General features: G+C 41.7%; 1 protein-coding gene across 1 annotated transcript in view; it reads right to left on the reverse strand.

Moving 5' to 3' along the window:
- The window catches only part of PIR (pirin), a 104,737-nt gene that overhangs the window by 4,048 nt on the left and 75,466 nt on the right, over nucleotides 1-25,223 (reverse strand). Inside the window, exons 7-9 of the mRNA XM_082865297.1 lie at nucleotides 23,042-23,086; nucleotides 13,998-14,080; nucleotides 6,094-6,160 (exon numbers count right to left, since the gene is read on the reverse strand). Coding sequence (XP_082721423.1) covers nucleotides 6,094-6,160; nucleotides 13,998-14,080; nucleotides 23,042-23,086 — 195 coding nt within the window. The remainder of the gene's footprint in view (nucleotides 1-6,093; nucleotides 6,161-13,997; nucleotides 14,081-23,041; nucleotides 23,087-25,223) is intronic.

Raw genomic sequence — 25,223 nt, forward strand, 5'->3', positions numbered from 1 at the left:
CATCCATAAAGTGGGGATGAGAGTACATACCTTGTCAGGTTGTTCTTAAGCTTAAATGAATCAATATTTGGAAAGCACTCCGACCAATCCTAGTAGACAGTAAATGCTACCGAGGTATCTGTTAGGTAAATAAGTGGAACATCTGGATTCCGTTTTCCTCAACAACTAGTACTGGTTCCCAAATAGTCAAGAGGTGGCTGTGGTGGCCTTCAAACACGCACAGGTAAAAGAAAAACTTAAACGTCTGGGTTTGAAAGAGGTAGCAAAATAAAATTAATAAATAAAACAAACAAGCAGAATGCTTTGCCTCTCATTAGCTGAGGTTTCAGGGGCCATCTCTATGTTGTCTGGTTAATCCGAATTTGTGTGTGCTGGCACACCCAGTGTCCCCGAGTTGCAAGCCTCTGGGAGAAGATTCACAGGGGATGAATGTCGCCTATTGTAGTTGGAGTCTTGGTTTTCATCACTGATGCAGAGGACATAGCTTAACTGAAAAGGTTTCCATCCCACACATCTTTTTCCCACCTAAGTTCTAGCTGCTATTAATAAAGATGATGACCCTACTCAGTCTGTCGGCAGGCTTCTTCCAGAAGAACAAACTATTTCAGGGCTGTTCAACCAAAAGAAAGTGACAACTATGAACCTCTGGAGTGGAAATCAGAAGTCTGCAGAATGGAGGCAAACGCTATGGGCTAGGTGGAGTATAATTTAATGCTTTTCCCTTAAGCTACTAATAAAACAAAAAAGACTATTTTAAGAATAATCAGTGCTCTATAGACCAGATAGATCTAATTGATATTTACAGATCATTCCACCCAAAAGTGGCAGAATACACTTTCTTCTCAAGTGCACATGGAGCATTCTCCAGGACAGATCACATCTTGGGTCACAAATCAAGCCTCAGAAAATTTAAGAAAACGGAAATCGTATCACGCATGTCTTCTGACCACAACGCTATGAGAATGGAAATCAACTACAGGAAAAGAAACTATAAAAAACACAAATACATGGAGGCTAAACAGTGTGCGACTAAATAACCAAGGGATCACTGAAGAAATCAAAGAAGAAATTAAAACATACATAGAAACAAATGACAACAAAAACACTACGACCCATAACCTATGGGACACAGCAAAAGCAGTTCTAAGAGGTAAGTTTACAGCAATACAATCTCACCTCAAGAAACAAGAAAAATCTCAAATAAACAACCTAACCCTACACTTAAAACAACTAGAGGAAGAACATATGTATATGTATAACTGATTCACTTTGTTATACAGCAGAAACTAACACACCATTGTAAAGCAACTATACTCCAATAAAGATGTTAAATAAATAAATAAATAAATAAAAAGGTCCAACTAAAAAAAAAAAAAAAAAGAACAAAGAAAACCCAAACTCAGTAGAAGGAAATAAATCATAAAGATCAGAGAAAAATATAAAATAGAAATGAAGAAAATAATAGCAAAGATCAATAAGACTAAAAGCTGGTTCTCTGAGAAGATAAACAAGATTGATAAACCCATAGCCAGACTCATCAAGAAAAAAAGGAAGAGGACACAAATCAATAAAATTAGAAATGAAAAAGGAGAAATCACAACTGACACTGCAGAAATACAAAGGATTATAAGAGACTACTACAACTATATGCCAATAAAATGGACAACCATGAAGAAATGGACAAATTCTTGGAAAGGTACAATTTTCCAAGACTGAACCAGGAAGAATTAGAAAATATAAACAGACCTATCACAAGTAATGAAATTGAAACCGTAATTAAAAATCTTCCAACAAACAAAAGCCCAGGACCAGATGGCTTCACAGGCAAATTCTATCAAACATTTAGAGAAGAGCTAACACTGATCCTTCTCAAACTCTTCCAAAAAAATTGCAGAGGGAGGAATACTCCCAAATTCATTCTATGAAGTCACTGTCACCCTGATACCAAAACCAGAAAAAGATATCACAAAAACAGAAAATTATAAACCAATACCACTGATGAACATAGATGCAAAAATCCTGAACAAAACACTAGCAAACAGAATCCAACAGCACATTAAAAGGATCACACACCATGAACAAGTGGGATTTATCCCAGGGATGCAAGGATTCTTCAATATATGCAAATCAATCAATGTGATACAAAACATTAACAAATTAAGGAATAAAAACCATATAATCGGGTTTCCCTGGTGGCGCAGTGGTTGGGAGTCTGCCTGCCGATGCAGGGGACACGGGTTTGTGCCCTGGTCCCGGGAGATCCCACATGCCGCGGGGAGGCTAGGCCCATGAGCCATGGCCGCTGAGCCTGCGCGTCCGGAGCCTGTGCTCCGCAACGGGAGAGGCCACAACAGTGAGAGGCCCGTGTACCGCAAAAAAACCAAAAACACAAAAAAACAATAAAAGAAAACCATATGATCATCTCAACAGATGCAGAAAAAGCTTGTGACAAAATTCAACACCCATTTATGATAAAAAAAACTCTCCAGAAAACGGGCACAGAGGGACCCTACCTCAATATAATAAAGGTCATATATGACAAACCCACAGCAAGCATCATACTCAATGGTGAAAAACTGAAAGCATTTCCACTAGGATCAGGAACAAGACAAGGATGCCCACTCTCGCCACTATTATTCAAAGTAGTTTTGGAAGTCCTAGCCACAGCAATCAGAGAAGAAAAAGAAATAAAAGGAATACAAATTGGAAAAGAAGAAGTAAAACTGTCACTGTCTGTCTACTGTCTATGTAGATTTTCTCTACATAGAAAATCCTAAAGATGCCACCAGAAAACTACGAGAACTAACCAATGAATTTGGTAAGGTTGCAGGATACAAAATTAATGCACAGAAATCACTGGCATTCCTATACACCAGCAATGAAGAAACAGAAAGAGAAATTAAGGAAACACTCCCATTTACCATTGCAACAAAAAGAATAAAATACCTAAGAATAAACCTGCCTAAGGAGGCAAAAGACTTGTACTCAGAAAACTATAAAATACTGATGAAAGAAATCAAAGATGACATAAACAGATAGAGAAATATACCATGTTCTTGGATTGGAAGAATCAATACTGTGAAAATGACTATACTACACAAAGCAATCTACAGATTCAATGCAATCCTTATGAAACTACCAATGGCATCTTCACAGAATTAGAACAAAAAACCTTACAATTCGTATGGAAACACAAAAGACCCCGAATAGCCAAAGCAATCTTGAGAAAGAAAAACGGAGCTGGAGGAGTCAGGCTCCCCGACTTCAAACTATACCACAAAGGTACAATAATCAAGACAGTATGGTACTGGCACAAAAACAGAAATATAGATCAGTGGTACAGGATAGAATGCCCAGAGATAAACCCATGCACATATGGTCACCTAATTTACGTCAAAGGAGGCAAGAACATACAATGGAGAAAAGACAGCCTCTTCAATAAGTGGTGCTGGGAAAACTGGACAGCTACATGTAAAAGAATGATATTAGAACACTACCTAACACCATACACAAAAATAAACTCCAAATGGATTAGAGACTTAGATATAAGACCAGACACTATAAATTTAGAGGAAAACCACTCTTTGACATAAACCATAGCAAGATCTTTTTTGACCCACCTCCTGGAGTAACAGAAATAAAAAGAAAAAAAAACAAATGGGACTTAATTAAACTTAAAAGCTTTTGCACAGCAAAGGGAACCATAAACAAGACAAAAAGACAACCCTCAAAATGGGAGAAAATATTTGCAAATGAAACAAATTAATTAATCTCCAAAATGTACAAACAGCTCATGGAGCTCAATATCAAAAAAACAAACAATCCAGTTAAAAAATGGGGTGAAGACCTCAATAGACATTTCACCAAGGAAGACATACAGATGGCCAAAAGGCACATGAAAAGATGCTCAGCACCACTAATTATTAGAGAAATGCAAATCAAAACTATAATGAGGTATCACCTCATGCCGGTCAGAATGGCCATTATCAAAAAAGCTAGAAAAACAATAAATGCTGGAAAGGCTGTGGAGAAAAGGGAACCCTCCTACACTGTTGGTGGGAGTGTAAATTGATACAACCACTATGGAAAACAGTATGGAGGTTCCTTAAAAAACTAAAAATAGAACTGCCATATGACCCAGCAATCCCACTACTGGGCATATACCCTGAGAAAACCATAATGCAGAAAGAGACATGCACCACAATGTTCACTGCAGCACTATTTACAATAGCCAGGACATGGAAGCAACCTAAATGTCCATCGACAGATGAATGGATAAAGATGTGGCACATATATACAATGGAATATTTCTCAGCCATGAAAAGAAATGAAATTGAGTTATTTGTAGTGAGGTGGATGGACCTACAGTCTGTCATACAGAGTGAAGTAAGTCAGAAAGAGAAAAACAAATACTGTATGCTAACACATACATATGGAATCTAAAAAAAAAAAATGGTACTGAAGAACCTAGATGCAAGGCAGGAATGAAGATTTGGACATAGAGAATGGACTTGAGGACACGGGTGGGAGGTCGAAGCTGGGGCGAAGTGAGAGTAGCATCAACATATATACACTACCGAATGTAAAATGGTTGGTGGGAAGCAGCCGTATAGCACAGGGAGATCCGCTCAGTGCTTTGTGATGACCTAGAGGGGTGGGACAGGGAGGGTGGGAGGGAGATGCAAGAGGGAGAGGATATGGGGACATGTGTATGCATATAGCTGATTCGCTTTGTTGTGCAACAGAAACTAATACAGTATTGTGAAGCAATTATACTCCAAAAAGTTCTATTAAAAATAATAAATAAATAAAATAAAAACAATCAGTGTTCTTTAAATTTATGATCAGCCAGGTTTTTTTTTTTTTCCGAAATCACCGTGCATACCTGTAGGCAAGGCAAGGTAGTGTAATGGGATTTTAATGCATGTTAAATTTAATAATCAGATAAGCTGACATACACTATGTTTTGTAGCATTTATCTAAGTAATAGGTTGGGTTCTGGATGCTTTTAGACGTTCTTCATTCAATCAAACAACAGTATTTTGAGGAAGTCAAGACAAAGAATTGAAGTGACTATCATGAGTCCTTATTCCAGGATTTTCTGCCTCCAAGTACAGTTCTCTCTATTTGTTTTGTTTTTACTGACATATAGTTGATTTACAATGTGCTGTTAATTTCTGCTGTACGGCAAAGTGATTCAGTTATACATATGTATACACATACACCCATGTATATTCTTTTCCATTACGGTCTATTATAGAATATTGAATATAGTTCGCTGTGCTATACAGTAAGACCTTTTTGTTTACCTGTTTTACATCTTCGGGTTTTTTTCTTTTATGTTTTTTGGCTGTGCCATGCAGCTTCCGGGATCTTAGTTCCCCGACCAGGGATTGAACTCGGGGCCACGACAGTGAAAGCACTGAGTCCTAACCACTGGACCACCAGGGAAGTCCCTCTATTTGTTTTTTAAAATAAACTAAGAGTGACTCAAATATTTTAGAAACTTCCAAAGAAATATTCCTAAGAAGTCGCCAGTTTTCACTAAAAATACAATAGACTACAAGGACAGTACTGAAATCACTGTTATTTATGGGAATTCCCTGCAGTCCAGTGGTTGGGACTCGGTGCTTTCACAGCCATGCGCCTGGGTTCAATCTCTGGCAACTAAGATCCTGCTAGTAGTATAGCGCGGCCAAAAAAAGAAAGAAAGAAAGAAAGAAATCACTTATTTTTGGTAAAGATAAAAACGATATTCAAGTCCCCAGTAGACCACAAAATCTTTTTTTAAGTTGAAATTCCCTATGACACTATGTAAAAAACACTATTTTTGTTTTCCCCACAGTTCAAACCTCAATGTCCTACATGTGGTAGATACTCAAGAAATGCTTCCTTAAAGGAGAGAGAATGAATGTAGAAGTGAAAACCACGTATACATTTTCCTTTCACAATGGAGAAATGAAACAAAATCCTCAACTTTGTAGATGGAGAGAGGACAAAAATCCAGCTTTCTTCCCGGTGACCCTATATATGGACACTACTTTCAAAGGAAAGGAAAACCAACCAAAGAACTCGCCATCACGTGGGGCTTACCATGTTGGACAACTGGTTCTTTTAATGGCTCCCCAGCAATCAGGACGAAGTGGTTTCTCTCAGGATCCTAAAGTCAAGAAAGAGACCATCAAACAATAAACAGCCTTATTTTTGAATGTCTGATTAGGAATGATTTGAAGTTGACATTCGGGCCAAAGGGATGATGTCCCTAATTCCAAAGATAAATTCCAGAAATATTTTCTGTGCAACGCATGATATGGAAATGCTTATTCTTTAAGACGTTTGGTAGCAATCAGAACTCAAGAATATGTCCCGAACACCAAAATAATAACCTTCTCTAATAAAGAAGGAGAATTTAAATTAAGATTTTTCTTTAACTAGAAACATCTTTATGACAAACTATGTGATTGACTTGGCCTATTATAGAGTTTATAATTTCCTGCTAAAAATTTAGTTTTTAAAAGTGAAGATTATTTATGCAAATCCAAAAGTAACATTTTATTACTTTTGACATTTATTACTATTAATGTAAAATATGCCCCAGAAATGTTGCACTAAATGGAACCTTACAAAAACATCCCAGGAGGCTTCCGCGGTGGCGCAGTGGTTAAAAATCTGCCTGCCAATGCAGGGGACACGGGTTCGAGCCCTGGTCCGGGAAGATCCCATATGCCGTGGAGGAACTAAGCCCGTGCGCCACAACTACTGAGCCTGCGCTCTAGAGCCCCCGAGCCACAACTACTGAGCCCATGTGCCACAACTACTGAAGCCCGTGTGCCTAGAGCCCGTGCTCTGAGAAGCCACCGCAATGAGAAGCCTGCGGACTGCAACGAAGAGTAGCCCCCGCTCACTGCAACTAGAGAAACCCTGCGCACAGCAATGAAGACCCAAAGCAGCCAAAAATAAACAAAAAAAATAAATAAATTTATTTTTTAAAAAAGTCCCCGAGATACCTGCTCAGGCAAATTTCTCTCCAAAAGGGTCCCATTGTGTTAAAGTCTCTAAAAGTTTTTGTTTAGAATTAAGATTAGGTTTTTTTCCCTGAAACTGAAGAAAAATATTAATTATTAAATCCAGTGCTAGTGTGGATGCAGGGAAATATACACTTTTCTATCCATCATTTGGGAGATTTTAAGTGGGTGCTGTAGTCCTTCTAGAGAGCACTTTGACAGTATGACTTCAAGCCCTCCTATCGCTGATGTCCTCTGACCCAGTAATGCCAGAGAAACCAGCAGAAGAACCTCCCATCACACTTGTGATAATATAACTATGTGATAATATATTATATGCTCCTACTCATATAAAGCTCTTTAATTAGAAATAATTCTAATGTTACTAGTACCAGAAGATTTATCACTGGATTCAATTAACATGAAGCATATGAGGAACTAAGTCTTTAATCTTCCATGTAGTTAGAAATATTTGTATCTTACAGAACCGACATTTATTTCCCCTTCTGCCTCTAACTTTAAAAAATTAAAAGGGAATTTAGGGTCGAATGGTTTCTGCAAAAGTCTTAACTTACTCCCTACAGTCCCAGGGCTGTGCATTTAGTACATCCACCCAGTGGATGCTTTAATCATTTCTTCATGTTTAAAAAACATCTGTTTAACCATTCCCAGGCCTGTATTTATTTACACATCACCTCATGTATCCATAACCCCATTTGCTGTCAAAATATGCCAATGTGAACTCAGCTGAGAATCAGAGTAAGCTAAAAAGGCTTCTGCTAATTCAAATTTTAAAAACAGATGTCATAAACCCCATGTACTAAAGTTTAGTCTTTTAACCTTAGTACAGACCCTCACTCAATCTCCACTTATTCTCACATTATACACGACGTTAATAAGTAAGCTTTGCGGTTATCAGACCCACGAGATTCAAAGCTAGAAGACAGGAAAGCACTACTATACAGCAATACAAGGAAATGGACAGCTTAACATCAATTATGGAAATTCAACACACACCAAAAAAACTATGAAAAACAGGCACAGAAGCTTAAAAATTAGTCTAGGACCACTTACTGTAGTAGCCAGTAGGCCCTAAAGACATCGTCACACTTTATAGCTCAGCACAGTAATTAATATACATGCTGATGACCCAGTGTTATAAGTTAAACTGTGCATACTACGATGCAATAGGCCAATAGTCCCCAAGAAAGGGGAAGGTTTCTACCTAAGGGCTTTGAAGGGGTGGAATTTCAGTGCGAATCAAATGACATATTCAAGAAAAGTATCTTAGAAAAATAGTTCTGATCGCTGGTGCTACGTCATTTATAATTTAATCTGAGGGAAGACATCACTAAGAAGTGTTTCGAGGTGTTTGGTTTCGGAGGGGATACACACTTGAGGCAGAGGAGAAAGGGTCGGGGGTCACGAGAGAAGGGGAAAGGAAAGGCCCACTTCTTTGTGCCATGGGTGTGCGACTCCTCAGAATGTAAGTTTCTTAATTCAGAAGATGCGTCTTTTGTGAGTGACAAACGTGTCCTACAGTTTACACAGTTTGGAATAATAATAAAGTGCTCAAAATACAAGTTTTGCTCCTTTTGATGTTACTCAAATCAAATGATGACTTTCATTTATAAAGTCAGACAGTAGGATAAAAGGACACTTGCATTTGGTCTGAAATGAAAAATGATTCAAGTGCTGGGTGCTGAGTTGTTTGGGAGTTTGGCTTTCCGTTTCAGAAAGCTGAAGGTTGGAAGTGAGCCAGAAACAGAAAAACAAATATCGCTTGCATGTGGAATCTCGAAAAATGATACAGATGAACTTATTTGCAAAGCAGAAATAGAGACACAGACACAGAGAACAAACATATGGATACCAAGGGGGAAAGGGGGGTGGGATGAATTGGGAGATTGGGATTGACATCTATACACTACTATGTATAACACTGATAAATAAGAACCTACTGTATAGCACAGGGAACTCTACTCAGTGCTCTGTAGTAACCTAAATGGGAAAAGAATTTTAAAAAGAGTTGGATATAAGTATATGTATAACTGATTCACTTTGCTGTACACCTGAAACTAACTCAACATTGTAAAGCAACTATACTCCAATAAAAATTAAAAAAAAGAAAAAAGAAAGAAAGCTGAAGTCTGGTCCAAGCTTCTCTGAATGATTTTTTTTACAAAATTAACCTCTGCCTGGCCCCTTCTCCTCTAACCTAAGCCAGATGTTTTGGGCCTTTTTCTTTTTTCTTAAGTGCATCCTTCTTCCTCCCTTAACTGGCCTTCTCTGGTGAAAGCTGGCCATCTTTCTGGATATTCAGTACAGTGCTTCTGTGGCTCCGAGTCCCGAATGCTGCTATCTTGAAAAGCCCTCCTCTATGGCGACCTTGGGTACAGTGTCAAATGATGAAAATCAGGCCAAAGCAGAGAGAAAGAAAGACTTGTTTAAGATCATGAGTCCCTGTGTGGATCTAAGTCAGTGCCCTGTTAGGTTCTGATGAAGAGACCCTCACACAAAGGCAACAGAAGTTCACTTACTGCTTCATGGACAGGTGCCCCAACTGAAACTCACGATCTCTTGGGGCCCAGACCATGTCTTTCACTGTGGCACACCTTCTCAGAGTTCCTAGTTTTGAGTCAGGCCCTTCTGGGTTTACATAATAATTTACTTTTACAAATTGCTCTTTGTTATTCCATAAATACTGGCAAGACATGTCTTGAGTTCCACTGACACCAACAATAAATGATCGAAGCCCAGATGAAGGCGCTAGGATTTAATTAAGGTGTTGATAACTTCTACACTGTATGTATTCAGAGTTTGATTAATCAGAAATACAAAGCTTGAGATGGCAGTGGGACTCCGAGAAGGAAACTGAGGGCATGCTTTTGCATCAGGAACATTTATTAGGGTGAAATATTACCTGAAAACATTATCAGAAAGCAACTGAGCTTTAACAGGACTTCACTGCGTGTAACTGTTCTTACTAGACTTCACTGTTTATACTTCTTAGGCCAATTGAAAGAGAAAACAGTGAACTGTTACCAGTTTTTGAAGATTAATCGTTTATTTTATTATGAATTTGTACACATCAGCAAAAAGTTGTCTCTAGCTTTAAAAGTGTGTTTTAGTTGTCTTTCGATCTTTTTTTTTTTTTGTGGTACACGGGCCTCTCACTGTTGTGGCCTCTCCCGTCGCGGAGTACAGGCTCCGGATGCGCAGGCCCAGCGGCCATGGCCCACGGGCCCAGCCGCTCCGCGGCACGTGGGAATCCTCCCGGACCGGGGCACGAACCGCGTTCCCTGCATCAGCAGGCGGACCCCCAACCACTGCGCCACCAGGGAAGCCCTCGATCTTTATTTTAATCAAATATTAATCTGTATTAGTTTAACGAACTCCCCATGAATGGTGCCAGTTACAGAGTACCCTTATTCTCAAGGATGGTTTTCATGGCAGTCATTGAGGAACTGATTGCCTACCTTGACAAACTACACGTAAGTTTGCTAATCCAGGAGGCTTAAGACTTTCTCAATAGGACACTAGTATAAACATGAGTTTTAAGCTGAGATCAAGTCTTCATATCAAATCCATGTGCTCCTGATCATGGAGCCATCTTGGCAACCAGGGTACCGACTGTGGGCCAAAGCAGCACAGGGAGCTTTAACGCTTGAAACAGAGGTTGTTCCAGGGTGACCATTACAGTCCAGGCTTAAATGTCCAGAGGAGCCCAGGGTTGATCCCCATCTCTAAGAACAATGAAAAAGTTAAGGCCATTCTGAAGGCACTGCTGGGGTTTAGGCTTCCTCTAAGAAGTCAGAGAGTCTGGCTTAAGGACTCTTCAATCTAGCATAAACCAAGCCCCCTGCAGTTGCTACCCACCATGGAAGACTTCAGAATACAGTCACAAAAGACAATCCACACTCTGAGCGAAAAAGGTAGGGGTCCCTGCAGCCTAATATGTGCTGGTCTAAGATGAGTCAAATGCTAAAATGGAGCCGGGAAACCTGGGGAGAGAAAAGATGTGATCTATCGATACATCAACTCTTCCCTGCCCTCCTTGCCTGCCCTGGAGGACTGGCCATTCTAGAGGAAACTTCCCAGGCTCCTGAGCCACCAGGAAGACACGCGTGATGGTGAAGACACAGAGTAAGAAGCAGAGAAAGGGCAGGGAGAGCGGTGCCAGAGGGAAGCTGGGGCCTATATATCAACTCCTCATTCCTGTCCACAACGCCACGCACATGGGAATGAGGGCGAACTGGGAAGGCAGCTTCCTTCTTTAATCCTCAGGGTAAGTCTAGTTCCAAGTGAAGATACCACTGGCCTGGAGCCCGAGTGAATTAGGGTCCTTCAGGGCCTCTGTAGAAACTCATGTGCCCTAAACCTTGGGGCCTAAGGTATAAATCCTCACTAGGTAACATGGACGTGGCAAGACCACCTGTCACATCAGGTGTTTAGATCAGTGACCTTTCCAGCTACCACCATGGGGCACCCACTATGTACCAGACCAGGGATGAGTACACTCGTCCCTGTAAAGAGCCAGGGAATGAAGATTTTAGGCTTTGTGGGCCATCCAGTCTCTGTTGCAACCACGTAGCTCTACACTGTGGTGTGAAAGCGTCCACAGACAAACGGAAATGAATAGGTGTAGCTGGGGTTCAATAGAAAAAGTTTACATCTAGCCTGTTGGGCATAAAGTACTGATCCCCGTGCTAGATGTGGCCTAGGCTGTTGACCTACGTAATCTCACACCGTCGATCTGACAGCCCCACGCAGTTAGCATCATTATTTCAACTCTGCAGAAGAAGAAAATGAATGAAGCTCAGGGGAGCTGCGAACTGTGTCCAAAGTCACGTGGCTAGTGAGCGGTGAAGCCAAGGTTCACACCGTCGCAGGCTCCTCCCGTTGTATCTAAGGGGGACTTTCTACTCTTCACGGATGTCAGTGATACGTGCCCATTTAAAGGTGAATTTTTCGGAATAAATTTTTTCACAGAACTCTTTCTAATGTCTTGATGGCTCAGGCTACGCTTATACACAATCAAAATGACAGAAGGGCACACAACAGAACCATGCCCCTGGGGCCAAGGAACTGATGGTTTCAGTCAGGCCTTTTCCATCCCGCTGCCTCTCTCTTTCTGGACCCCCTCACCACTTCTTGCTGGTGTTCTGCTTCAGCTTCCAAATCCTTATCACCTGCAATGTGCCCTCTGCTATAGTACAGGAAGGACTGAGACTGTCAAGTCAAACCAGACAATGTCACAGACTAATCTGCTGTCAGTAGGGTCTGGCCTACATATAGCTTCCACGCCTCGTTCATGCACTGGGTGAAAACAGACGAGATCGCCATTTCTGAAGGGCAGAAGTGGCAGTTCCATACAGTTCGACCTAATTATAGGGAGCACAGACCCTGAGATACGCATTTCCTCTGGAGCTCATGGGGTTTTGCTTCGCCTTACTTCATTGCTCCTGGAGGTGTTGCAGAGGATTAAAGCAGCAGGAGGGGAGCTGTCAGCAAAGGGGGTTAAGATACAATCATTCCTCACATCCACTGCATTCTACCGCACCACGGCCGGAGGGCGGGCAGTCAGTCAGATGGCCTCTCTGCCAGTCACCTGCACGCCAACATAGTTTTCATCCCTACTTTTCAAAATTCATCTTTGCAGGAGCTTCTGCACAACTGTCTCTTCAGTTCTCCTTATTGGAATGTCACGAAGTGGCCAGACGGGTTTAATAGGCTCACAAGACGGTAAGCGAACAGTCCAAGGGAATGAAGGAAGGAACACAAGGAAGAAACCTGGCAACCTGGATTAAAAAAAGCTCCTTGGACTCCTAAAATATCAGAAACTTTACTTAAAAAGCAAGGACTCAACACAAAAGGACTACAAAATGGATCATATGTTCCTCTCAGTTCAACGTGGGGCTGACTTTCAGAGGGCTCCATGGGAATATGTGTGTAGATCTATATTTATACCCCTAAAGGGCTGATTCATTTTCACTTATGCTAATGATAAAATCAATCAATTGTATAAAGAAAGAAAAAGTGAGAGACAAGGAAGAGCTGCCTTCAGATTCAAGTTTCTAGGGGTAAACAATACGGACTTTCAATGATTCCTGAAGATGATGAATCAGTGTAGATAAAACCTTAAAATAAACCAGTAGAAATAACAGAAGTTAATGAAAGGGGCTGATAAACTTGTGGCATAGTTTCTATCCCGGAGGAAGAGAAAAAATTTTCCACGTACACAGGAGATTTCGGCATTTTCCTGGGAACTAGTAGAAAGTACAAGTTAAGAAAATTAAAGCAACCTAAGTGTCCATCAACAGATGAATGGATAAAGAAAGAAGATGCAGTACATATATACAATGGAATATTACTCAGCCATAAAAAGAAACAATATTGAGTTATTTGTAGTGAGACGGATGGACTTGGAGGGCATTATGCTAAGTGAAGTTAAGTCAGAGAAAGACAAATACTGTATATCACTTATATGTGGAATCTAAAATATACAACAAACTAGTGACAAAAAAGAAGCAGACTCAAAGATACAGAGAACAACTAGTGGTTACCAGTGCTGGGGGAGGGGCAAGACAGGGGTGAGGGATTAGGAGGTACAAACCATTGGGTGTGAGGTAGGCTCAAAAGTGTATTATACAACACGGGGAATAGAGCCAATATTTTTAAATAACTGTTAATGGAAAGTAACCTTTAAAAATTACATTAGGGCTTCCCTGGTGGCGCAGTGGTTGAGAGTCTGCCTGCCGATGTAGGGGACGCAGGTTCGTGCCCCAGTCCGGGAAGATCCCACATGCCGCGGAGCGGCTGGGCCCACGAGCCATGGCCGCTGAGCCTGCGCGTCCGGAGCCTGTGCTCTGCAACGGGAGAGGCCACAACAGTGAGAGGCCCGCGTACCGCAAAAAAAAAAAATTACATTAAAATTTTTAAATGCAAAAAAAATGTTTGAAAAAAGAGAATTAAAGATTTTTAATACTTAACCTTGTTCTCCACCTGGACACTGTCACCTTCCCCCAGCACGGCTGTGTGATGAGGTTCTATTTTTTGTTGCGTGTCATCAGGTCCTACAAAAAAGACGACCCACTTAATTCAGTCCTCATGGTAGTACATTTCTCATACGATTACAAACTTGGTTAACTACACAGCACCATAATATGAATTTCAAGTTCAGAAACAACCAACTTAGGAATCTCCTGAAATCTCTTGTTGATGGTATTTGCTATTATTAAAGTCTAAAACTGGCTGCTTTCCAATGTAGAAAAGGACAAGGAAGTGAATCCTGTATTATGTTTCCACTTACACTTTCAATGTCATTCCTAATAGGTTAATTAATAAGCAAAGTCCTTGGCATTACATGCTAATAAGAGTGTTTCCTTGGGTCAATTATAAACCTCAAAAGATTTAAGCATGCTTAGGAAAATTAGTAAATTCCATCATTAATTCCTTTCCACAAATATTTATTGAACAGCTACAACTAACTGCCCAGCACTGTGAGAAAATGCAAAGAAGTGCAAAGCCGATTCCTCACATACAAATAACTCAAAATCTCACTGAGAGAAAGTAAATATATATTCATAAAACAGAGACTAATTCAACTGGGAAACAGGTAAGTTGGAGAGCTAGTGAACAACAGCTGTGGAACTATGTACAAGGCCCTCTGCTAAATGCTGCGGGAGTGGGGAGGTTTCAGGATAGATGTATTTCCATCCCTCCTACATTAAGGCTCACAGATGAAACAGAAAAAATAATACAAATGAAATTGTGTGTTAAAGGCAACAAGAAAGGAATAAACAAAGTTCAAAGAGAGAACAGGGACTGCAGAGCTCTGCAGGATCAGATAGACCGATAAAAGGCAAAGCTAGGATAAAGGGTGCTCTGGACAAGAGGACAGACTGTGCAAAGGTGAGGGGCTGGCAATGTGCAGGGCATGCCCGGGTGAACCTTCTTTCATTGCTGGAACATTCTTCTGGGAGGAATGATGGCAATGCACACTTGCTTCAGGTCAAGGGACGACATGAAGGCCATGCTTATCCGTATAAAACGGAGGACCTCTGAGGAGAGGGTGTGTGTGGGAAATGGTTAGATCTGTGTCTTGGAGAAATAACTGAAAGCAGAGCACAGAATAAATTGGAAGGGGCACGACTGAAGTTAGGATGACCTGTTAGGAGTTTATTCTAACAGTCTCAGTGGAAATGAATTCCAGTCTGAACTGGGAGAGTGGACACAGAGAGAAAGGAATGGGTTTGAGAGGTGGAGTAGAGAAAGGAAGATTGGGCAACAATGGGAGAGAGAAGAGCCGAAGAACACGATTCTCCCTAGAAGCAGCATCATGCAGCGGCCTGAACGGCCACAGCAGGCGGCGGGTGGGACGTGGCTGGGCCTTTCAGCTGACTGAAAACCAGACACGTGAACACACAACAGAGAGAAGACTCCGAGCAGGCTGAGAAGCCCGTTAACGATGTCTGCATGACATTCTGGACTATAAAAAAAAAAAAGGGCATTCACCTGACACGATACAGCTAAAGCTGAGTAATCAACATGGAAGCACTTATTTAAGCAAAAGCAGTAGCTTGAGGAATTACCATATAAACATAATTTGTGAATTTTGTGAATACTGACTGGAGTTCAAACATACTCATATTTTCTAGAGAAGGCCTCCCTTTCACCTCCACTTTGGAGATAACCTACATGAAGCAGCAGGGTTCATTCTGATGCTTGCAAACGTGAAATAGGATTCTAACAGAGAACTTCTTAACCTGGAGTCAATGTGTTCCCAAGGGGTCCATGGATAGAATTCAGAGCAATCATGGACTTGCATGGGAGACAGATGACATCTTTATTTTCACGAACACCTAACTGAAATGTGGCCTTTCTTTCAGTCATGACTGTAGCCAGAAAACCACAGCAGTATTAGCTGGACCAATGATTTTGTTTCCAGTAGAAATCATGGATATTTTCATATCACATTAGCATTGTAAAGATCTCAAAATAAGTTTATGTTAATCACTACTTAACAATTTAAAGTAGATCTGCTTCTGGATCATGTTATTTCAAATGTCATCAGAGAAGCACACGTGGAACTGTATCACAGACTTGTTCTTTTAACCTTTTAATGACACCATTGAATTTAAAAAAACCCCAAAAAACATTGTTCAGAGGTGGGGCCTTGGCAAATGTCAAAAGGGTTCATGGCACAAAAAGCTTAGGAACTTCTGTCTCAGAGGCAGTGGTGTGCTGGTTAATGTTTACCTACCGGCTTTCGGGGACAAGGGGAAAAACAAACCTGATTTGTACTGTGTGCCAATTTCCATGGTTTAAATGTTCCCGTTGTGGCCAATTTCAAGCTACCAATCTGAGGCCAGGGAAGAGGTATACAACCTGCTCCAGCAAGAGCGAGCCCCAGCACATCACTGAAGGCTTCTTCTCCCCCAAGGAGTTAGGTTAACAGATGTCACGGCAGTGAATGATAGAACTCCGCTGATTTTCCACTCATGCAGGGATGTGGCCATAGAAAGAGGGGTCTTGGAGTCTAAGAATAATCTCATTTAGATTGGGGTAATATTTTAAACTGTGAGATAAAGCAGCATTAAGTGTGCTTTACTGAGATTCCCTGGGAGCAATGAACCATGTCTTTATCTTCAATGAATTCATATGTAACACCCATTACCCATGCGGTCTACCCCTGACCCCTAATTTTATCATGTAGGATGTTTTATGATACAGAGGGCAAAATGATTTATAAAACCCCTTAACTATGTTTTAATGGAGTGAGCTGGCAAGAGACAGCTCTCAAAAATCATGCTGAACTGGGATTTCTCTGCACCTCCTATCAGGGTAGCTTGCTTGACTGCCAGTCATTGGTCTATGAGAAAATCTTAATTTAGAAACAGAGTTCATATTTCCCTAAGAGCTCTCATTCTAATTTTATACGGAATGCAATTTCCGCTCATTCTACTTGCTGGTCTAGGAGAGGAATCACAGTATTGATTCTGAAGAGGCCATTTGAAATGCTCCACCATAAGGCAAACTTTTTTTTTTTTTTTTTTTGCGGTACACGGGCCTCTCACTGTTGTGGCCTCTCCCGTTGTGGAGCACAGGCTCCGGATGCGCAGGCTCAGCGGCCATGGCTCACGGGCCCAGCCGCTCCGCGGCATGTGGATCTTCCCGGACAGGGGCACGAACCCGCGTCCCCTGCATCGGCAGGCGGACTCTCAACCACTGCGCCACCAGGGAAGCCTGGCAAACTTTTTTTATAGACACTGGAAAGTCAGGTTTTTAAGATTAATCATTCTAAGTGTACCTTTAGCTTCTGTATTATTTTATAAAATGTTTAAAGCAGGATCACATAAAGCAAAGATTGATTCCATCTTCATGTTATTTCTATGCTGTTTCACCCATCTGGTTATCTCCTGAACCTAAAATAAGTCTCAAAGAAAATATATTTTATTGGTTCTGACTACTTTCAATTATAAATCGAGCCAAATCAGATAATAAATAGTTTCCACTGGGAAGCTTCGCCAAGATATCTAATAGTGCAGTTAAGGAAAATTTAACTGAAAACGAATTGCAAATATTTTTGTTTGCGTAAACAGTCATGAAAGGGCAAAATACTTTAAAACATTTTAAAGTTAGTGCTGCATCTTCAGTGTGTGGTTTATTGCTGTGAAACTTCTCCCCATACACAAGATTTCCTTTTTCTTCTTCTCTTTACAAGAACTACTGTCCCATTTACCCTCTGTTCCGTACATTCTGGTACTTCTATCACAGATTTTGATATCATCAATTTTGTATGTATAGTTGAAGCCTTCTTATCTGATGCAATCCGGATCATTAATTGAAAAAGATTAAGCTGCCTCCAACATTGTACTTTAAATTAAATTGTAAATGTGCATCCACTTGCCAATTTTCAGAAATTGGATTGAAGCACTGCCTTTCTTTATAAAGCATACCCATAATGCACCACTGAAATCCTTCTAGATTTTCACAGTTTCCCCTGATCTTTTACTGTCATCTCTGCCATACTAATTCTAAGAGTTTTCTTTAGCAATATACTTTTACAAAGCACTTGACTTCGGTTGCTCTAGAAATACAAACTCTTTTCAAGCTTATTTCGTTAATTTAAATATTATTTAATTAAATCGCATAATTGCAATCACTGGTGCAACTGGCATAAACAGATTAGAGAACAATCACACCTGCCTTTAAGTCCACTTCAACTTGCCAGGGGGAGTAGCAGGGGGCAAGTGGACCAGGGGAGCCGATCATCCTGGGCGTTCAGGCACCTCATTCAACGTATTCCGCATGGAATGAGGCGCACTGCTTAGTCCAATTCACCTTGGGTAAGTGGAGGTCAGCTCGGAGGGCTCCTAGTGTGTTTCCCCACCTTTATTGAGATCCAGGGGCTGTGTCAAACTTTTTAATATCCCCCCAGAACCAGAAGCAAAGCGCAGAGCACAGTGAGCATGAATAATTACTTATTCAAATAAGTTTGAAACATTTTACTATCCACATAAACCAGTTAGTTGTCATCTCAATAACCACAAATATTTTTAGATTTCTAAATATATTTTCTAAGCCCCAACAGTATATTTGATACTGGTTCTTCTAAGGGACTGGCATGCAAGCTGATAAACTGCCCCAAGCTTCAGGGACACAGGATACAAACTCCTGTAACCTGTTGATCTCTGTGTTGATGTGTAATGTCATTTTCATCTCAGCTGCAGGGAAGGGGTTTAGAGCCAATATCCTTGGGATCTACTGGTTTTCTGACCATGTTGTTTTATTTTGTTTTTTTTTAAATCATATACTGCATAAGATTTCAGCCGGGGGCTGGGCAAAGGACTTGTTGCCTCAGGAAAAGACTGCTGTCAAAGATCTTCCTCCTGCACAATTTTTAAAGCTACTATTCAACAGTCAGAAGGCTTGAAAAAAAAACACAATGTATCAAAAATTAAGAAGATCCTGGAAATCCATAAAACATCTCAAATAAGTACTCTTACATAAGGAAGTACTAATTCTATTTGTCTTATTTTAGTTCTGTTAATTCCTTCTCTTCTTCAGGGTGTCGTTAGTGGGCAATTACATGACTTCACTATACTCACCATGAACTTTAAAATATCTAACTTAGACAAATAGTTAACGTCCAGCATTTTCTAACGTTCAAAACTCCACCTGTCCTTACAAAACTAAATCTACTGATGTCCATCTTTTAAGTACTTCCTGCGTCAATTAATATTTTTTTAAATTTATTATTTATTTGGCTGCGCCGGGTCTTAGCTGTGGCACATGGGATCTTCATTGCCGCGCACGGGATCTTCATTGTGGCACGCGGGATCTTTAGTTGCGGCATGCGGGATCTTTTTCTTTGTTGTTGTGGCATGTGGGCTCTTAGTTGAGGCATGTGGGATCTAGTTTCCTGACCAGGAATCGAACCCAGGGCCCCTGCACTGGGAGCGTGGAGTCTTAACCACTGGACCACCAGGGAAGCCCCAATAATATTTTTAACAGTCATCCTGATCTCCACTTATGGAATCTCCCCAGACTACTTTCTCAAGCCAAACTGCAGTCTCTTTATTCCAGCCCCATACATTAAGTACATATTTATAACATCTATTTCAACAGAATGGAGGTACATGACATTTAAGACAATTACTTGCTTATCAGTTCCTGCCATCTGTGGTTGCCTGCTGCCATCCTGGTTTTATAAGCAAGATAAAATTGAGGCAATAAAGTCAGAGAGCATTTTTTGGATTCTCTCTATAGATAGGTCAGTACACATTCAAGAGCTATTTCTGCTTTGTTGTTTCTTTTTTTCTGGTGATGTGTTCTTGCCCTTTTGTTTTTCTCATTAATATCTCCATTCGGGGGTCAAGAGGAGGAAGGGAAGGAGATGACATTCAAATGAGGTCACCTGGCCAGCTATTCGTTGGCTGAAGCAGGTTCCCAAGAGGGCAGTTTCGCGAGCTAGATTCTCTCCATGGTCCACTTTGCCCTGGACAGATGCAAGTTTGCTCCAGCACTACAGACCGTGACCCCATTTCCTGCCAGATGTTTTGCACTTGTGGCTCATGGTCATGAGAGGTGACCAGGCCAGTGAATAGGGATGACTCAGGAAAATCCTGCCTCACCTCGAGAAAAACAAGTGGATGTGTAAGTCATTCTTACCCCTCGAACCACTGACCTTTTCACTTGTTAAATTCTTGGACTAAAGGTCTGTCAGGAAACAAGGCTCTAACTACTGATTCAAAGAGGGTTTGAAGATTATTTGTTAATCTTTCTCCCCTTCAACCTCTACAATGTCATTTAAACTGAAGGGGTTCAGAATGAGACTCCCCAAGATGTGCCACTTTGGCACGCAGATAGTTTTGAGCTGAAGACAGTCAAGGCCCAAAAGACTCAGGAAGAGCTTCCAACCACTCTCTTAACTACCTTAAAGAATTTAGCTAAGGGGCCTGGTTCAAAGAGAGAGCTATTACCAGAGATAACTTTCATCTGAATGACCTACCTGGATGGCAGGGCAAACATCTAATTACCAAACATCTGCTCTTCTTATCGTCCTGTGAATTACTCTCCTCCCCTTTGAAGCCCCAGGTTCCTATCTCATTCTTTGGCTCAGGATGGCATCTGCCCAACTTGCCCTTGGGTCTCTCATTTTACGGGACCCCTGTGCCTATGTAATTAAGTTTGTTTTTCTCCTGTTAACCTGTCTCATGTCAATCTAACTCATAGCCCAGCCAAAAAGAACCTAGAAGAGTAGAGGAAAAATTTGTCCTTGCCTATAAAACCAAAGTCAAATGTGAGCTTTTGTAGAGCCCACAAGTTAAGAAAGGTTTTTATGTTTTCAAATGGCTAAAAACAATCCCAAGAGTAGTAGTTCATGACACGTGAAAAATATATGAAATTCACATTTCAGTGGCCATAAATCAACTTCTTTTGGAACAACCATCCCAATTATTTATGTATCACCTGTGACTGCTTTTGTGCTACAAAGGCAGGAATGAGTCACTGCAACAGAAACCGTATGGCCCGCAATGATGAAGATGGCTGCTATGTGGCCCTGTCCTTTCTCATTCTACACATTTCTGGTATCCTTAGCACCTCAGAATCCATGTGCTTTATTACTTTCCGTTTGTGCAGATTATTTTATTTCTCCTGAAATCCTAAGTCAGGGGTGCTACCTCCACAAAAATGGCTTTTACTCCATTTTAGAAAGTACTATGTGATAACCAAGATTTTCAAAAGATCATAAAAACAAATGACGCTTCATCCCTTCCAGATGGTTAATATAGTTTAATGTGTGTGCCCACGGACTTGTGATACGACTACTAAATTGTTTTCGCACTTCCTCAAATGCTGAAATAAATGAATTTTGCTTCTGAATCATAATTGAAATGCTAGTCAATGAAAGAGGAACTAAGCCCATTTCTGTGGTATAAAATCAAAATATACGAGCTCGTGGTACCACTATTTTTCAGAAGATTAATTTCAGGCAATTAAACTGCCCTTCTGGAGAATATAAAGATGCTTTAAATGGCTTTGGGTGTAGCCTTCAAGCCCTCAGCAGACAGTATCAGTGAGCCAGCTGTCTGGGGCTGGGATTGTGTTGTCCAAGGAAGTAGCCATGCTAGGGCGGCAAGCTCACTGCAGAGGAGGCTACCCTACAGGTTGGGGTAAAGAGCTCCAACCACAGAGGGCCTCAGAAATGGGATTCTTGGCCTGTAGCTTGGAGCGGTCAGATGCTCTGCTCCATCCCCCTCACCCCGTCCATACCACCCATCACGGCCATGAGGGGCAGGGAAGGGGAGAAGGGAGGCTGGTTCTCCTACTGTAGGTTTTCCCAGAAGCACTGCCTGAGGTGCATAAATATTTGAGTCCAAGGAGTCTATCTGGGAGGCAGTCCCAGGAAACACCAGTCCAGGAATTGGGAAAGTTAGACAGGAAAGGGAAGGCAGACAATGAAGGATGTGTTACCAAGGACGCTCACATGGGTTGCTTGAACATAACGCCTCCAGGAGACTCTAGGAAAAGGCGTCACACACAGGCCTCAGCGCTATCCCACCTGAGGGGCAAGGCAGCTTCCTCAGCACTTTCATCCTGCCCTGACTGGGGCAGAGTAGCCTTCCCAGGATTCAGAGAAAGCCTCAGGCCAAGAAACACAGGTACTACTGGCAGTTGGAAGTTGGTCAGTGGGCCCTGACAAACCTACAGCGACCTTTCCTGGCCTCCATGCTGCTTCTAGGAGGATGGGGAGAGTGGGAGTAGATACAGGCAGGAGCCAGCCTACTCTACAAGCTCCACTCTCCCACCACTCCTGGCTCTTCTACTACTGGGTTGGCTAAAGGGTTTAGACTGGAAAAGACAAGTTAGATGGTGTGGTTCCTGTGCTGTCATCGTACAAAGGATATGGGGTGGGGCACAGGGAGTGGAATTGACAAGCCCTCGGTTCTGGTCCCAGGTCTACCAATGCATAATTCTGGCAAGTTTAATAGGTCTCTAGATTTTACATACCTCATCTATAAAATGAGAGTTGATTGGCTCTCAAACATCCCTTCTAGACTAGACTCAACAAGTGACACATGCACAACCCCTCGGAATAAAAGAAAACCGACTTAGAGATTTCTCAGAAGCACCTGGGACTGCAAATGCACCTCCTTCCACCTCCCAGGAGACAGTGTCCTGCTCCCCTTGCAGCCCATTAAAGCTTTATCAGTATGGGGCTTGCCAACATCCTAGCAAGGTGTCAACCCACGTAATTGTGCCTGGACCTTACATGTGCACACAGGCCACAGTAAAATGGCTGCTGTCATGTCTGGTGTTCCTATTCTCCTCCCTCACTGAATATACTGGAAGCTGAGAGGTGCCCTGCCCTGGGTGTACCAGGATGTACCAGGATGTACAGGGGGCTGGTGCCGAACAGGAGGAAACATAGTATTCAATTACACGAAAGGTTTCATCTTACCTTTCCTTCCTGGCAGTAGTGTAAATGATATTGCAATTGAACCCAAAGCAACAGACTCATCACTTACCAATATACACATTTCCAGATATGGTATAAATGAAGCTTGTCCACCCTGAAAAGGGACCAGCGACATTAAAAGGTTAGTGTCCATAATGCCAAAAGGAACAAAGAGATAACGATATCAAATATTTAATACTCTACATATGACATACAAATATATAAACTTATATAAGTTACAGATACAAAAGGTTTGAAAATGAAATCTTTTAGATATACATACATTTTAAAACTTAAGTTCTGTAAACAGTTTTAAGCACAGTCCCACATGCATGCATTCACACACACAGCCCCCAAAACCTAAATGAACTGGCCTCAAGTATTTAAGAGCCACCCAAGCAGGCAGTGTGCTATTCACTGGCTATGCATCTATATGCCAACAGGTGTACTAACAAACAAGCTGTTCCTTCCGGGTTGAACATCATGTTAATAACTACAACACACCAGTCTGGCTTATCTTCAGTTCCTTGGGCCTCCAAACAGTTTTTTGGGGTTTTTTGTTTTTTTTTGTTTTTGGCTGTGTTGCGTCTTCGTGGCTGTGCGCGGGCTTCTCATCGTGGTGGCTTCTCTTATTGCGGAGCACGGGCTCTAGGTGTGCGGGATTCAGTAGTTGCGGCACGCGGACCCTAGAGCACACAGGCTTCAGTAGTTGCGGCACGTGGGCTCCGTAGTTCTGGCTCGTGTGCACCAGAGTGCAGGCTCCTTAGATGTGGCGCACGGGCTTAGCTGCTCCACAGCATGTGGGATCTTCCCGGACCAGGGCTTGAACCTGAGTCTCCTGCATTGGCAGGCAGACTCCTAACCACTGCGCCACCAGGGAAGTCCCCTCCAAACAGTTTTAAGTGACAACCCACTATCTGCCCTCTTGGAACGAGCACTGGATTTCCACGGATATTTACGTATTGTCCCTATGGCCCACAGGGGACGCTACAGCGCCACTGAGGGACATGAATGTAGGAGTGGCCAGCTCAAAACAGAATCAGAACATCACTCCGTGTGCCTTTGGGAGAAAAGAAGATCTGCGAAGGGAATGCAGGGCCGAGTCCAAGGTACAAGGGCAGGACCCAGACTGGAGTCTGTGAGAGAGTCAACGTGGTGGCAGAGTAAACAAAACCAAGGCAGGCATGGAAGAATCACAGAGGACAAAGTAGACTCTAGGGATGTGGCTGTGCCGGCAGGTGGGTTGAAAAGTGCAAGAGAGGCCCACGTGATAAGGCATGACTGATCAAACTTAACATAAACTGAGTCTGGTTCGGAAAGCCTGAAGGATGGCAAAACAAAGACAGACACTCAGGTGGACGCCAGACGACATTTTTTTCATCCTCCTATTTCACACTTTTTCCTCCCCGAGATTTTACGAGAATGAGTGTAAGGGCTCTGGAATTAAGTCTAACTGCTCAGAGCACACTCACTCTTTTGCTCCCTTACTGACCCACTTGGTTCAGTCTTCCGAGCTCGGCCTCCCATCATCCAGTGACCAGCTACCACTCAGGTGTACTTGCTGTGGGTGGAGACAGAAAGACGAAGGCACAGCCAGGGGTCTTCACATTGTCCAATTTGGGGGGACGGAGGTTCGTGCTAGATGCTGAAAACACATGCTAACTGTTCCCAGCCCATAAATATCATTAGCGATTCGGTATTTGTGTTTTCAGTTTCTTTTCTCTTTTATGCACTATGTATTATTTGCTTAAAAACTAGAACTCAGTGTTCTATTTTGGATAGCTTTCCAAAACACAGAGAAATAATTCATCCTTGGGAAAGACTGCAAAGCATTCCATTGCAAGGACGTGTTGTGATTGACATAATCGATCCTCTCCTCGTGGTTGAAAGGTATTAAAAAATTAATGGTTTCCAAGTTTGACAGAACGTCAAAGCTCTCAATTGTTCAAGTGGGTTTTTATTTGGAATCATTTTGATTGTTCTAAACTCATTTCTCCTCCACCACCTTTGCTTCATTCCTACTCACCCTTCAAGCAGAAAACTAGTCTACACATAATTGCCTCGGTCTGTTTTCTTTCTCTTTTTATCTTTTTAAATCTTTTATCCAGAAGGACCAAACGTTTGCTTAAAGGAATGGCCAAGTCAATGTATTATGTGCATTCCCCTGTTGTTGTTCCTTGCAAAAGTCTTCCATTAGGATACAGACTCCACCTTCACCATCAATAACACAATTCATGCTACTGGCTAGAAGG

The sequence above is a fragment of the Leucopleurus acutus genome (assembly GCF_964270905.1).
Source record: "Leucopleurus acutus genome assembly, chromosome: X".
Taxonomy (NCBI): Eukaryota; Metazoa; Chordata; class Mammalia; order Artiodactyla; family Delphinidae; genus Leucopleurus; species Leucopleurus acutus.